The following is an 11,228-nucleotide window of genomic DNA, read 5'->3' as shown; positions in this document are numbered from 1 at the left end:
CCTTCTATAGTACAACTTTTTCAAATTGTCTATGAAACAAGTGAAATGTGAATGCATTTGTAAACAATTTGCTGTAAGCCCTAGTTTGGCTCATGAAAGCACAGCTGATATCCCTACTCATAGGAGGAATATCGACTAAAATCAATATTTGTAATAACGCTGTGGTGTAGAAACGACATATATGCTATGTTTTTTGTAATACATTTGTGAGTCGAAAATAATAAAATATGTTCAACAATTATAGGCTGAAATACCTATTTTATGTACGGTGTAATAACGGCATTTAAGTGACATTTATGCAGTTAAGGCGCGTTTATACTATGGTAACAAATGTTTTTATGTATATTTTACCCTTTGCAGGGTAATTTCTATCAAATTATCTATGAAACAAATGAAATGTGAATGCATTTGTAAACAATTTGATGTAAGATCTAGTTTGGCTCGTGAATGAAGAGCTGATATCCACGCCCATAGGTGGAATATCGACTAAAATGAATATATGTAATAACGCTGTGGTGTAGTAACGACCTATATGTTATGTTTTCTAATACATTTTTGAGTCGAAAATAATAAAATATGTTCAACAATTATATATTTTTTGACCTTCTATAGTGCAATTTGGATTAAATTATCAATATTTTTATTTAAAAATTGTCACAAAAATTATAAAGCAATAAAATTTTTATGTTTCATTTCATTTCGTTTATTCCATATGTAATTCAAGGCTATCAAACCCATTAATGAACAGAATTACAATGTACATCGTACACAATTAAATTTTCCTTAAAAGATAAACCTACTCCACGTAGCATAAATAATATTATAATATGTTTACATTTAACCGGATTACGTTAACCCAGTGGGTTTCAACTGTCAATTCCTTTACATATTTGTCAAATAAATCTTCATAAAGTAGGTCAACCCGGTAAAAAGTTCTAATGTGTATGCCGTTTTACAACTATTTCTAAATATATGGTCTGTTCCCGCACTGCAAGAATCTACTACTTTTTACTACGATAACCGATTTTCCTTTATGATATCGAAAAAAATAGTAAAAACTAATAGATTCTTGGAGTACGGGAACAGACCAATAATTTAGCAAAAAAAAAAAAAAAAGTTTAGTGTCAAAAATTTGGACGTTATCATAATGAAAGTCAATTCACAATAATGGTTTTTGACAGCAAATTTAAGAAGCAGCTGATTTGCAGCTATTCTACCTGGATTACCTTGTTAATAGACCTTTTACCCATTGTTCACATTAACACTGACATTTTATTTAAAACTCTATCAGCTGATTTTGATAGCACTTATTATTATTCTGGCCGTAATTACACTGGGCGATATAATGGATTTTAGCTGCAAACTTAAGAAACAGCTGGTCTCCCTGGATGGCCTTATTAGTAGTCCTTGTACCTATTGTTCTCATTGACACTGAGTATGGTCTATTAATAAGGTCATCCAGGGTGACCAGCTGGCTATCAGCCATTATTGTGAATTGACTTCCATTATGAAAACGTAAACAAAGCCCAAATTTTTGACATTAGGTAACAGCTGACTTTTGCTAGCTGTGTGATCTTATTAATATATCTTGACACTGACATTTTGTTTAAACCCCAATCAGCTGATTTTCAAAGTACTTATTATTCTCTCAGTACTAACATTATGTTGTGAATATTTTTTTAATTTTTCTATTACGATATTTTAATTTAATAATTTCGAAAGTCACTTTTTCTTAAAAAATTAATTAATTTTTCTTTCAAAAAAATCAAATCTTTCTTATGACATTGACATTCTGCTTACTTATCATTTACAGCACAACCAAACAAATAAATTGTAAATTTTTATTGAACTCAAAATTAAAATTACAAAAAATCAAACATAAATTTCACACATAACGATCAACAAAATCGAAAAAAAGAACTTTACCCAGCAAACCGAGGCTACGTGCGAAAACTGACAGAACAATACTTCAAAAAACTGACTGACTCATCACCAAGAATATTAAAAAGGCAAAAACACACAAAACAATTGGCCATAAAAACCGATGTTTCTTACGTATATGTATATTTATAGCATGCTACGTACGTACCTATATGTAGATCACAAATTATATATTTGAGAGAATGACTCCGTCTTTTTTTCTCTATGGCATTTGATTGAACCATGTATGGAATTATAACAGCAAAAATTTGCTTTAAGCCAAATACATATTCAAATTCAATCAATGACGTCTTGTGGTTTTTTGGATATTTGTTTGGATTTTTTTACTACTGCTGCAAAATGGAACAAATGAGATTTTTTTTTTTGAAATTTAAAAACCGCAATACCATAGTAGGTAATTACTATTCACATGAAATGATTTTTAAAATTTCTATTACTTGGGAATACTTGTGGCCATTTGAATTGAAACATCAAAAGATTGTTTTTGCTGATTCATTGCGGTTTGTTTTATAAGTTTGTGAAATCTTTTTTGGGTTTTAAAGATTTTGAAAATATTTCATATTGACTAATACATTGGATCAAAGTTGGATTTAAAAGAAAAATTCCAAATAAATTCGTTGAAGTCATAAATGAGGAATTTCATAGCCAAAAAATGCTGCTTGGCAACAAAATGTCAATAATTTGGCATGTTTTTAAAGGGAAATTGACAATTTAAATGACGTGTTTAAAATAGGTTATATGTGCACATATGTGTAAAATCGACTCGATTTCTAAAATTAATATCAGCTGAGTGGCAATTTTTTCACAGTTCTTTAAAGAAAAATTGACAAATTTAAATGAGGTATTTTATAAAATAGGGTATATGTAAACATATGTGTAAAATCGCCTCGATTTCTATAACAAATATCAGCTGACTGACTTTATAGACAGCTAAATGCATGGCACAATAAATAGGTACTCCATTTAATGCAGCTGATGTCTCCATTAACTATCAAAGTGAGTAATTTCTACTTGAATTCGATTTGCAATGTTGCCAACCATGTGAAATATTTAAAGGAAAAATTTGACAGATGGTCGAGACAAAAACAAAAAATTTTGTTTTGATGCATAATGCAATAATAAGGTAATGTATCAAAACAAAAACATCTGTTTCTTATGCAGCCATCTATCAAATTTTATCTAGTAATAGTTCTCATGGTTCAACCGACTCGATAAAACAAATATCAGCTGACTGTCTTTATATCATTTTAATAACAATCTAAACAGCTGATTATTATAATGTGATAGAACAACACAAAAACATATGTTTTGTTAATTCGATCATCTGTCAAATTGTATCTAGTACTATTTCCCATGGTTGACAACATTGCATGTCGAAGGTCTATCAATTCATTATTGTGAATGGCAAAATCCATTACTGTGAATTGAAAACATAAACAAAATCAAAAAATTTGGCGTGGATTTTAAAAGATTATTTTTTCGAGGTCTATAGAATGCGTTTTTTTAAGAATATTTTTTCGAGGTCTATATAAGGCGTGGAGTTTTTGGAGATTATTTTTTCCAGGTATTTATGAGGCGTGGAGTTTTTGAAGATTATTTCTTCGAGGTCTTTATAAGGCGTGGAGTTTTTGAAGATTATTTTTTTCGAGGACTTTATAAGGCGAGGAGTTTTTAAAGATTATTTCTTCGAAGTCTTTAAAAGGCGTGAAGTTTTTAAAGATTATTTTTGCGAGGTCTTTATAAGGCATGGAGTTTTAAAGGAATATTTTTTAAAGAACATTATTTCGATGTCTTCCAAAGGCGTGACTTCCATTATAAAAACGTTAACAATATTTTTGACATAAGACTTGAGAAAAAAAACAGCTGAATTTCGCTAGCTGGGAGACCTTATTGATAGACCTTGATTAGACTTGATAAAAAACAGCTGACTTTCACCTGCTGGGTGTCCTTATTAATAGATCATGGTAGAAATTATGCACTTTGACAGTTAAACGGATAGTCAGCTGTGCGATGGCTGGGATTTAGTATTAATATTACACAAAGCCTGTCAGCTGATATTTATTTACACGATTACAATTCCACACAGCTAAATGGAGTACCAATTTATTGTGCGATGGCTGGGATTTCGTATAAAAATGATATAAAACCAGTCATCTGTTATTTTTTACCGGATTATATTTCCACTCATCTGATAAGTATTTCCACAAATTCTAATAGGAATTCATCTGCATAAGGTACATAAAAATCGGAACAAAAATTAGAATCGTAAAGTGTTTAAAAAAGGGGTTACAAGAAAAACTTGAGCTTAAGCAAATCGAGATGTACAGTAGTCAGAATGAAGTTCAGACATTTCATCAAAGAGTAAAAAATCAAACTGACGGCTTGGGCACAGGCACATTCTCCTTCACAACTGAAGAAGTAATCCTGATGTCTCATTTCAATAGGCTTTTTGAACGCTAAATGAGAAATAATCGAATTATGGCTTGTTAAGGTCGCGTTTAGACTATGTCTTCTAAATCGACTAGATTTGTAAATCGACATATCAAATCCTAGTCTAAACAGCTGGAGTTTCGTACCTCGATTAAAAAAATCGATTCGATTTAGAAGGCAATGCGCCTTAAATCGATTTGATATTACCTCGAAATTAAATCTGCTGAGTGCTTCGATTTTCTTGAAATCCTGTGCTTAATCAAGTTTATTTTCAAAAAAAAAAAACCCTGATTTTGCACCCGAAAATGCATCACTTCTCCCAAAATGTACAAAAATCGCAACTATTTACACTTGAAAATACGTTAAAATTCAAAAAGGTACAAAATAAAAATGTGGCTGCAGTTTAAAAATTTTTATTATTTTTTATTTTAAATTTATAACGAAAATTGCTATAATTTAAAACTACATATGTTTTTAAGCATTTTTTAACTAATGTAGAACAATTCCTGTAAAATTTATGAAAATATTTATTAAAAAATTCTTACAGAAATTATTAAAACACCGAACAACAAATAACAGCTGACAAATTATCTTGATGTCAGACAGGAAAGAGTGGAGTTAATAAAAAAAATCATCTTTATATTAATTCTAGTCTACACATTCAGGATTTTGTGCCTCGATTAACAAATCGAGTTGATTTAGAAGACATAGTCTAAACGCGCCGCTATCATAAAACGCATTCGGTGTAAATATGGCCTCAGTCATGTTTTGTAATAGAATATCATTTGTTTCTCATCTAAATTGGCATTCCCTTCTATTTTGTCATTTATTCATTAAAAATTAATTATTCTGATATTTTTACTTCTAATTATAAAAATTTTACTTTAAATTTCCATAATTTCTTTTCTAATCTTGTTAAATTTCATTTAAATTACTTATTTTGTTTGTATTTTACCACTATTCCCCATAACAAACCGTGTAAATACGTTTTTTAATTAGGTAGCACCACACATAACATAACGGCGTTGTAGTATGGCGCCTTCCGACTCTCTCCCATCAACGATTAATCGATTACTTCATAATCGATCTAGTTAACCCTAATCAAGGGCGTAGTGTTTTTATTAGCATTGTGATTTTGTCATTTGTTTTCATTGTTTTTAATATAATTCCTGCTTTGTTTTAATTTATAAATTATTGAATATTTAACTAAAAGATTATTTAAAAGAATTAATATAAAATGAAACGGGAATTAGCCATTGTTTTTGTTATATTTTGTCTGTGCATGAAAGAAGGTGAGACGACGATGTCATCAATGAATGAATGGAATTTTGTGATGTTTACATTTTTGTTGTTGTTGTTGGTGGTTTTTTCTTATAGGCCTGGCTATTTGGTGTTATCGCTGTACTTCGGCCACCCCAGGATGTGGTGAAACTTTCAATTGGCGTGGCATTGGTTTTTTGGGCGAACAGTGTCCGGAAAGCAACGATATTTGTGTTAAGGTTACAGAGAGGAGGGGAGGTAAGGGAATTTTTATAAATTTTAATTAAATAATTAAAATTGTGTTTTGTTTTTAGCCCAAGAAACAATTATACGTGATTGTTTGAGTGCCCTGAGTTTCCGTACCGATATCCCCGCGGATAAATATGAAGGCTGCTATCCCGCTGCCAAGGATGTACGCCTGGCCCATTATGTCAATCACACAATTAAGGAACATGATGTGAGACGTGATTATTTCACCGATGTTAAGTATTGTTTTTGTTTCTTGGATCATCGTTGCAATAGTGCTGAGCAGAATCGTGCAGCAATTGGTTTTGGTTTAGTTAGTGCAGTGATAGCTATGGCAATTCGAATGTTTTGGTATTAAAGATATTGAGATTTAGATTTTCAATATTTTCTTCAAAGTAATTAAGACCAAAATGTGCCTTTAGTTCAACTCGAATATCAAATTTTTTGAAAAAAAGTACATATTAGTAAAAATGTATTTTTTTCTCGAAGTGGATGAGTATTTAATGGAGATACATTTTTAAATTATAGAAAAAATCACAATTTCGTAAAAATTTTGGGAATTTGGAAATTTGAATTGCCTTTTTCAAAGGAATGAATATAAATTTTCAAACAATTATTGAGAAAATTCACATTTTCAAATTTTTAAAATTTTTTTAAAATTGTGAAAATAAATTTTATAAAAAATTGATTATATTCAAATATGTACATCCACCTGTTAGCTTTAGTGAAACATTATTCCGTCCATGAGCAACAAATTATAATCAAATTTTACAATTTGTTTTAGAATCTCTATGTATTAACATTCCATACTTTACAAAAAAAAAATAATAATAAATTTATATTTTTACATATATAGTAGATTTTTATTAAAAAGAAAAAAATAAACAATATTTTTTTTACATGACAAAAAAAAAATAATTGAAAATTTGTTGTTCAATTTTTTACACATAATCATCGTTTAACATTTCCATTGGAGGATTTTTTTGAGCTCTAAAATCATACTGGGCTATATCGGGATTGGCATCCACAAACTCTTTATAGACTGTGGCCAAACGCAGGCACTCATCCACAGACAACTGGAAGGGCCTTAGAGTATCCTCAACATCAGCTTGTTTGAAAAGCTCATAACATATCTCATCCCGATCTTGTGGTGGGAACAGTGTACCATAACCCCGACGACAATATTTCTGACGCATATTGAATATGTGCCGCACCACTTTTTCAACCAAACCAAATGGTAAATCAGTTTTAGGCTGCTTTAGGGGTATCAATTTCACCACTCCCACATCAACTTCTGGCTTGGGTACAAACGCCTTGCCGGGTATTATAAATTTCATAACAGGCTGGGTCCATATCTGGGACATCACCGATAAACGGCATCTTTGTTTATCACCCAAATTGGCACAAATGCGTTCGGCAACCTCTTTTTGGAACGTCAATGTCATGCAGGTGTCATTACGGCGGAATGCACCACGACGCAGCGATAGATCTTCAAACCAATTTATAATTAATCGCGTTGATATGGCAAATGGTAAATTGCCAATTAAATGTAAACGTTGCGCGGTATCAGGTATATGATGTTCCATATTGAAACGCAGAATATCATCGATGTGGATGTCAACCTGCAGATCCAAGGGTTTAGCACATTCTTTTAACAATTCCAGGGAGGGTAGGAAGCGTTGATCTTTTTCCACCAAAATTAAACGTTGTGGAGAACGTCTCAAAATGGAGCGTGTGATGGCTCCTGGGCCAGGACCAACTTCTAAAACCACATCACGGCTATCAATACGTCCTGCAGATTTTACAATTTTATCGGTGATACGTTCATCCATAAGAAAATTTTGGGATAATTGTTTTAAAGCCTGCAGTTGGTACAATTTCACCAAATCGCGTACGGTAGGCAAGGGTGGTAAACGCATGCCGGATTTTAGTACTCTAACAGCTGCCTCAGACATTTTTTGAGCTAGAAAAAAATTAATAAAAAAACATTAATCATGGGACAATTTACAACAATAACAAAAACACTCAACTAACCTCACTTTTTCACTTTTCCTTAAAAATCCAACAGATCAGGTCCTTCTTTATAAATTAATATATGTGCAAAAAAATGTTGATTATACAACAAAAACTTCCAATTGCAAAACAAGGATAACGACGAGTGTGTAAACTATATATAAATTTTCTTACAAAACTAAATAATCTTTGTTTTTTTATACCACTCTTAATTGGTGTTGACTTTTTTCGGCTCTTCAAAATCGTCCAAAAATTTCTCTTGTTTCACCGAATAAATGGAATAGGCATATATGCCCACCACGGAGAATATCAGGGAGCCGGCTGTTAACAAATTATTACGTCTAACACGTTTTAGTTTTTGTACCCGTTCCAAATTCTGTTGTTCAATCAATTTCATAAACTCCAGCTGGGCTTTATCGATTTTTCCTTCAGCGTATTTGATATTTGGAGCCTTTTCACCAGGATTAGACATTATTTTGAATTATATTTTAATAGAAAATTTTGTTCAAAAAATTACTTAACTACCGTGTTGTGTAGTTCACAGGCGTTTAGTTCAATTGCAAAATGAATTCACGGAATGAACCAAGGAACTAGGCACAAGAATGTTGTGATTTTTCTTCTTTTTGTTATGTTATAAAACAATGAATTAATAGATAAACCATTGTACTTAAATAAAGAATTAACTTATTAAAGAGTCCAGAAATAGATGTAGCTATCACCTTCCATTTATAATTAAATAAGTCCAACTTCCAAAAGAATGTTTTTTCCAATTGCGCCAATGATCAGCTGTTTGTGTTAATCGATTGCTGTCATTGACAATCGATTTAATGTGTTGTTCACAGGCGATTAGCAAATTGATACACGCAATGAATTATGGAACTAGGTACAACAATGTCGTTATTTATTTTCTATTTGTTATGTTATAAAACTATGAATTAATAGATAAATTAATGTAAGAAAGTAACGAAATAGCTCATTTAAGTACTCTGAAATGGGAAAAGCTAACTATCTTCAAATACAAATTAAGTTAAAAGCCAACTCTATTTTCCAAAAGAATGGTTTTCTTATTGAACCAATGATCAGCTGTTTGTGTTGTGAATAATCGATTGCTGACATTGACCATCGATTTGTTCAAGTCAGAGCTGGGGAAATATTAATTGTCAATAATGTAATGTCAATTGAGGAAAAAAAGAACGATTTTTAAATAACGAGGTTGTATTTTAAATTGCCCAGTTTTATTTTTCAAGTTTTTAAGATCAAAGCTGAATGGTCCGTTGCTTCATCCAACGAAAAGTCATGTTGACTGATGAGGCATATTTAAAGTTCGACTAGTAATATTCATAAAAAATAAGTTTTTTTTTTCATTTTCCAGCATTTGTCATATTTTTTTAAACAAATATTTGTAAGCATACTTTTAGGAGAAGTAGTTTTTTTGTTCAAAAGTGTGAATTTTTTAGATTTATATTAAATTAAGCACGAATTAAATCGAAGTAATGCACATTACCATGATAATTGGTCAAAGTAAATTTTTCTGCCACCTTAGCCTTGGTAGCCTTGAAAATCACGAAATTTTTCTGCCACTTTAGCCTTGGCAGCCTTTAAAATCACGATATTTTTCTGCCACGTTTGCCTTGGATGCTTTTAAAATCTCGAAATTGCATACTTTTAGGAGAAGAATTTTTTTTTTTTTTTTTTGTTAAAAACAATAGAAGTAATGCACATTACCATGATCATTGGTCAGAGTAAAATGTTCTGCTACTTTAGCCTTGTCAGCTTTTAAAATCACAACATTTTTCTGCCACTTTAGCCCTTGGCAGCTTTTAAAATCACTAAAATTGCCATCAAAAAATTATTTTTCATTAAATTTCAAAAAGCTCATTAAATATGCCTTTATTTTATTATTAAAAATTGTAACTGAGCAAAAAACACACATTTGTTGTTTTATTTTTTTTAAAATTTGAATGCCGTTGCATTTGGCGCCAAATTGCTAAATTTCACCCTATCGTTTACTACCATAAGCGATATATCGATATGGCATTCTCTCCTGTGACAGATGGAACGTTTTTCATTTAGGTCGGTTCGCTTTTAATTTCGAGCCGGTTCACAGCATACGACCAAGCAAACTGTTTCAAAAAGTTAGTAGTATTTTTTAAGTGGTAACGACAAAACCGAAACTCAGGCCAAACTGCGCGTACTAACAACTCAAATAAAAACCGAATTAAAGCGGCTTTACATAAAAACAAATTAGAAAAATACATACATATATAAAAACAAAAAAAGTAACAAGAAAAAAATAAAACAAATACAAAACAAGAAATGAGACAATTTATTGTTTAAACAATTACCAAACAGACAGTGTGTGTGTTATGTGTGAACGGACAAGCGTAAACGTGTTTCTTAATTAATAAAAAAGCAAAAGTTGAAGGTGTTCTGCTTACCGCAGCAATACTATTACGAAAAGGAGTAAATATATAGATTTGTTAATTGGCAAAATATATACATACATATATAAAAGCAACGAAGCCGCCGCTGCTAAACAACAGCAACAACAACAATTATAAATTCAACGGTTCTTTTTTCCCATTGCTTATTTTTGGCGTTGTTGTTGCTGTTTTACACAGGAAGGGGGAGAGAAATATCAATGAATGTTTTGTTTTTTTTTCTGCCGCTGCTGCTGCAATAATTCTTTACTGTGTGTGACTGAATGCCTGCCTGGTTTTGCCTGTTTGTGCAGAAATCAGCAGTAATTGCAAAAGCGAAGAAGTGTGTTGTGGTAGGGGGAGCAGAAGGTTTATTCTTTTAATTTAATTTCGTGTATTTTTTTTGTTTACCGGTCATTGATTGAACGACTGAAGAAACAAATTAACAATACTTTTTACATATAAAAATACGCGGGGAAAAGGGAACCTCTGCTTGCGCTTGCCCGTTCATTGCCGCCTGTGTTTTGTGTAAATGTGGTTTCATCGACCAAAAAACGAAGCAGCAACAAAAAATTTCCATAACATTTTTAATTTCGTTTTTACGTTTAGTTTAAAAACAGATCTCGTTCAAACAACAACAACCAGAAACCAGCAGAAAGAAATATTTAAACAAAAAATAAACTTTAAGTGAATTCTACACACCAAAAGAAAAAAGTACAGTACAAAACAACAACAGCAACGCGCAACAAAAAGAGAATAAAAGTGACACACAAGTTGACAGTTGGAAAAAAAGACAGTAACAAAACAAAAAACAACTTGTTTACATTGGCACACACTCGTTATACAAACCGCTCAAGGATACTACTTGCTGCTGCCGTTGCAACATGGTTCTAACAAATTTGGAGTTTTGGGCCGCCG

General features: G+C 31.5%; 3 protein-coding genes across 3 annotated transcripts; 1 reads left to right on the top strand and 2 right to left on the bottom strand.

Annotated features, from left to right (window-relative positions):
• The first annotated feature begins 5,608 nt into the window (after nucleotides 1–5,608).
• On the top strand, nucleotides 5,609–6,235 carry LOC133325424 (uncharacterized). The gene is made up of 3 exons (XM_061534192.1): nucleotides 5,609–5,663; nucleotides 5,728–5,889; nucleotides 5,946–6,235. The coding sequence occupies exons 1-3, from the start codon at nucleotides 5,609–5,611 to the stop codon at nucleotides 6,233–6,235; spliced, it is 507 nt and encodes a 168-aa protein (XP_061390176.1).
• A 583-nt stretch (nucleotides 6,236–6,818) lies between these two features.
• On the bottom strand, nucleotides 6,819–7,832 carry LOC133325423 (dimethyladenosine transferase 1, mitochondrial). The gene has a single exon (XM_061534191.1). The coding sequence runs from the start codon at nucleotides 7,830–7,832 to the stop codon at nucleotides 6,819–6,821; it is 1,014 nt and encodes a 337-aa protein (XP_061390175.1).
• Nucleotides 7,833–8,098: 266 nt separating this feature from the next.
• Nucleotides 8,099–8,374, bottom strand: LOC133325422 (cytochrome c oxidase assembly factor 3, mitochondrial). The gene has a single exon (XM_061534189.1). It carries the CDS (start codon nucleotides 8,360–8,362, stop codon nucleotides 8,099–8,101), a length of 264 nt encoding a protein of 87 aa, XP_061390173.1. The 5' UTR covers nucleotides 8,363–8,374.
• Between the last annotated feature and the right edge of the window lie 2,854 nt (nucleotides 8,375–11,228).

This window comes from Musca vetustissima, unplaced genomic scaffold (assembly GCF_032173495.1).
Source record: "Musca vetustissima isolate MV318-11 ecotype Yass unplaced genomic scaffold, APGP_CSIRO_Mvet_v1 utg8386, whole genome shotgun sequence".
NCBI lineage: Eukaryota > Metazoa > Arthropoda > Insecta > Diptera > Muscidae > Musca > Musca vetustissima.
This window is presented reverse-complemented; position numbering and strand designations above follow the sequence as displayed.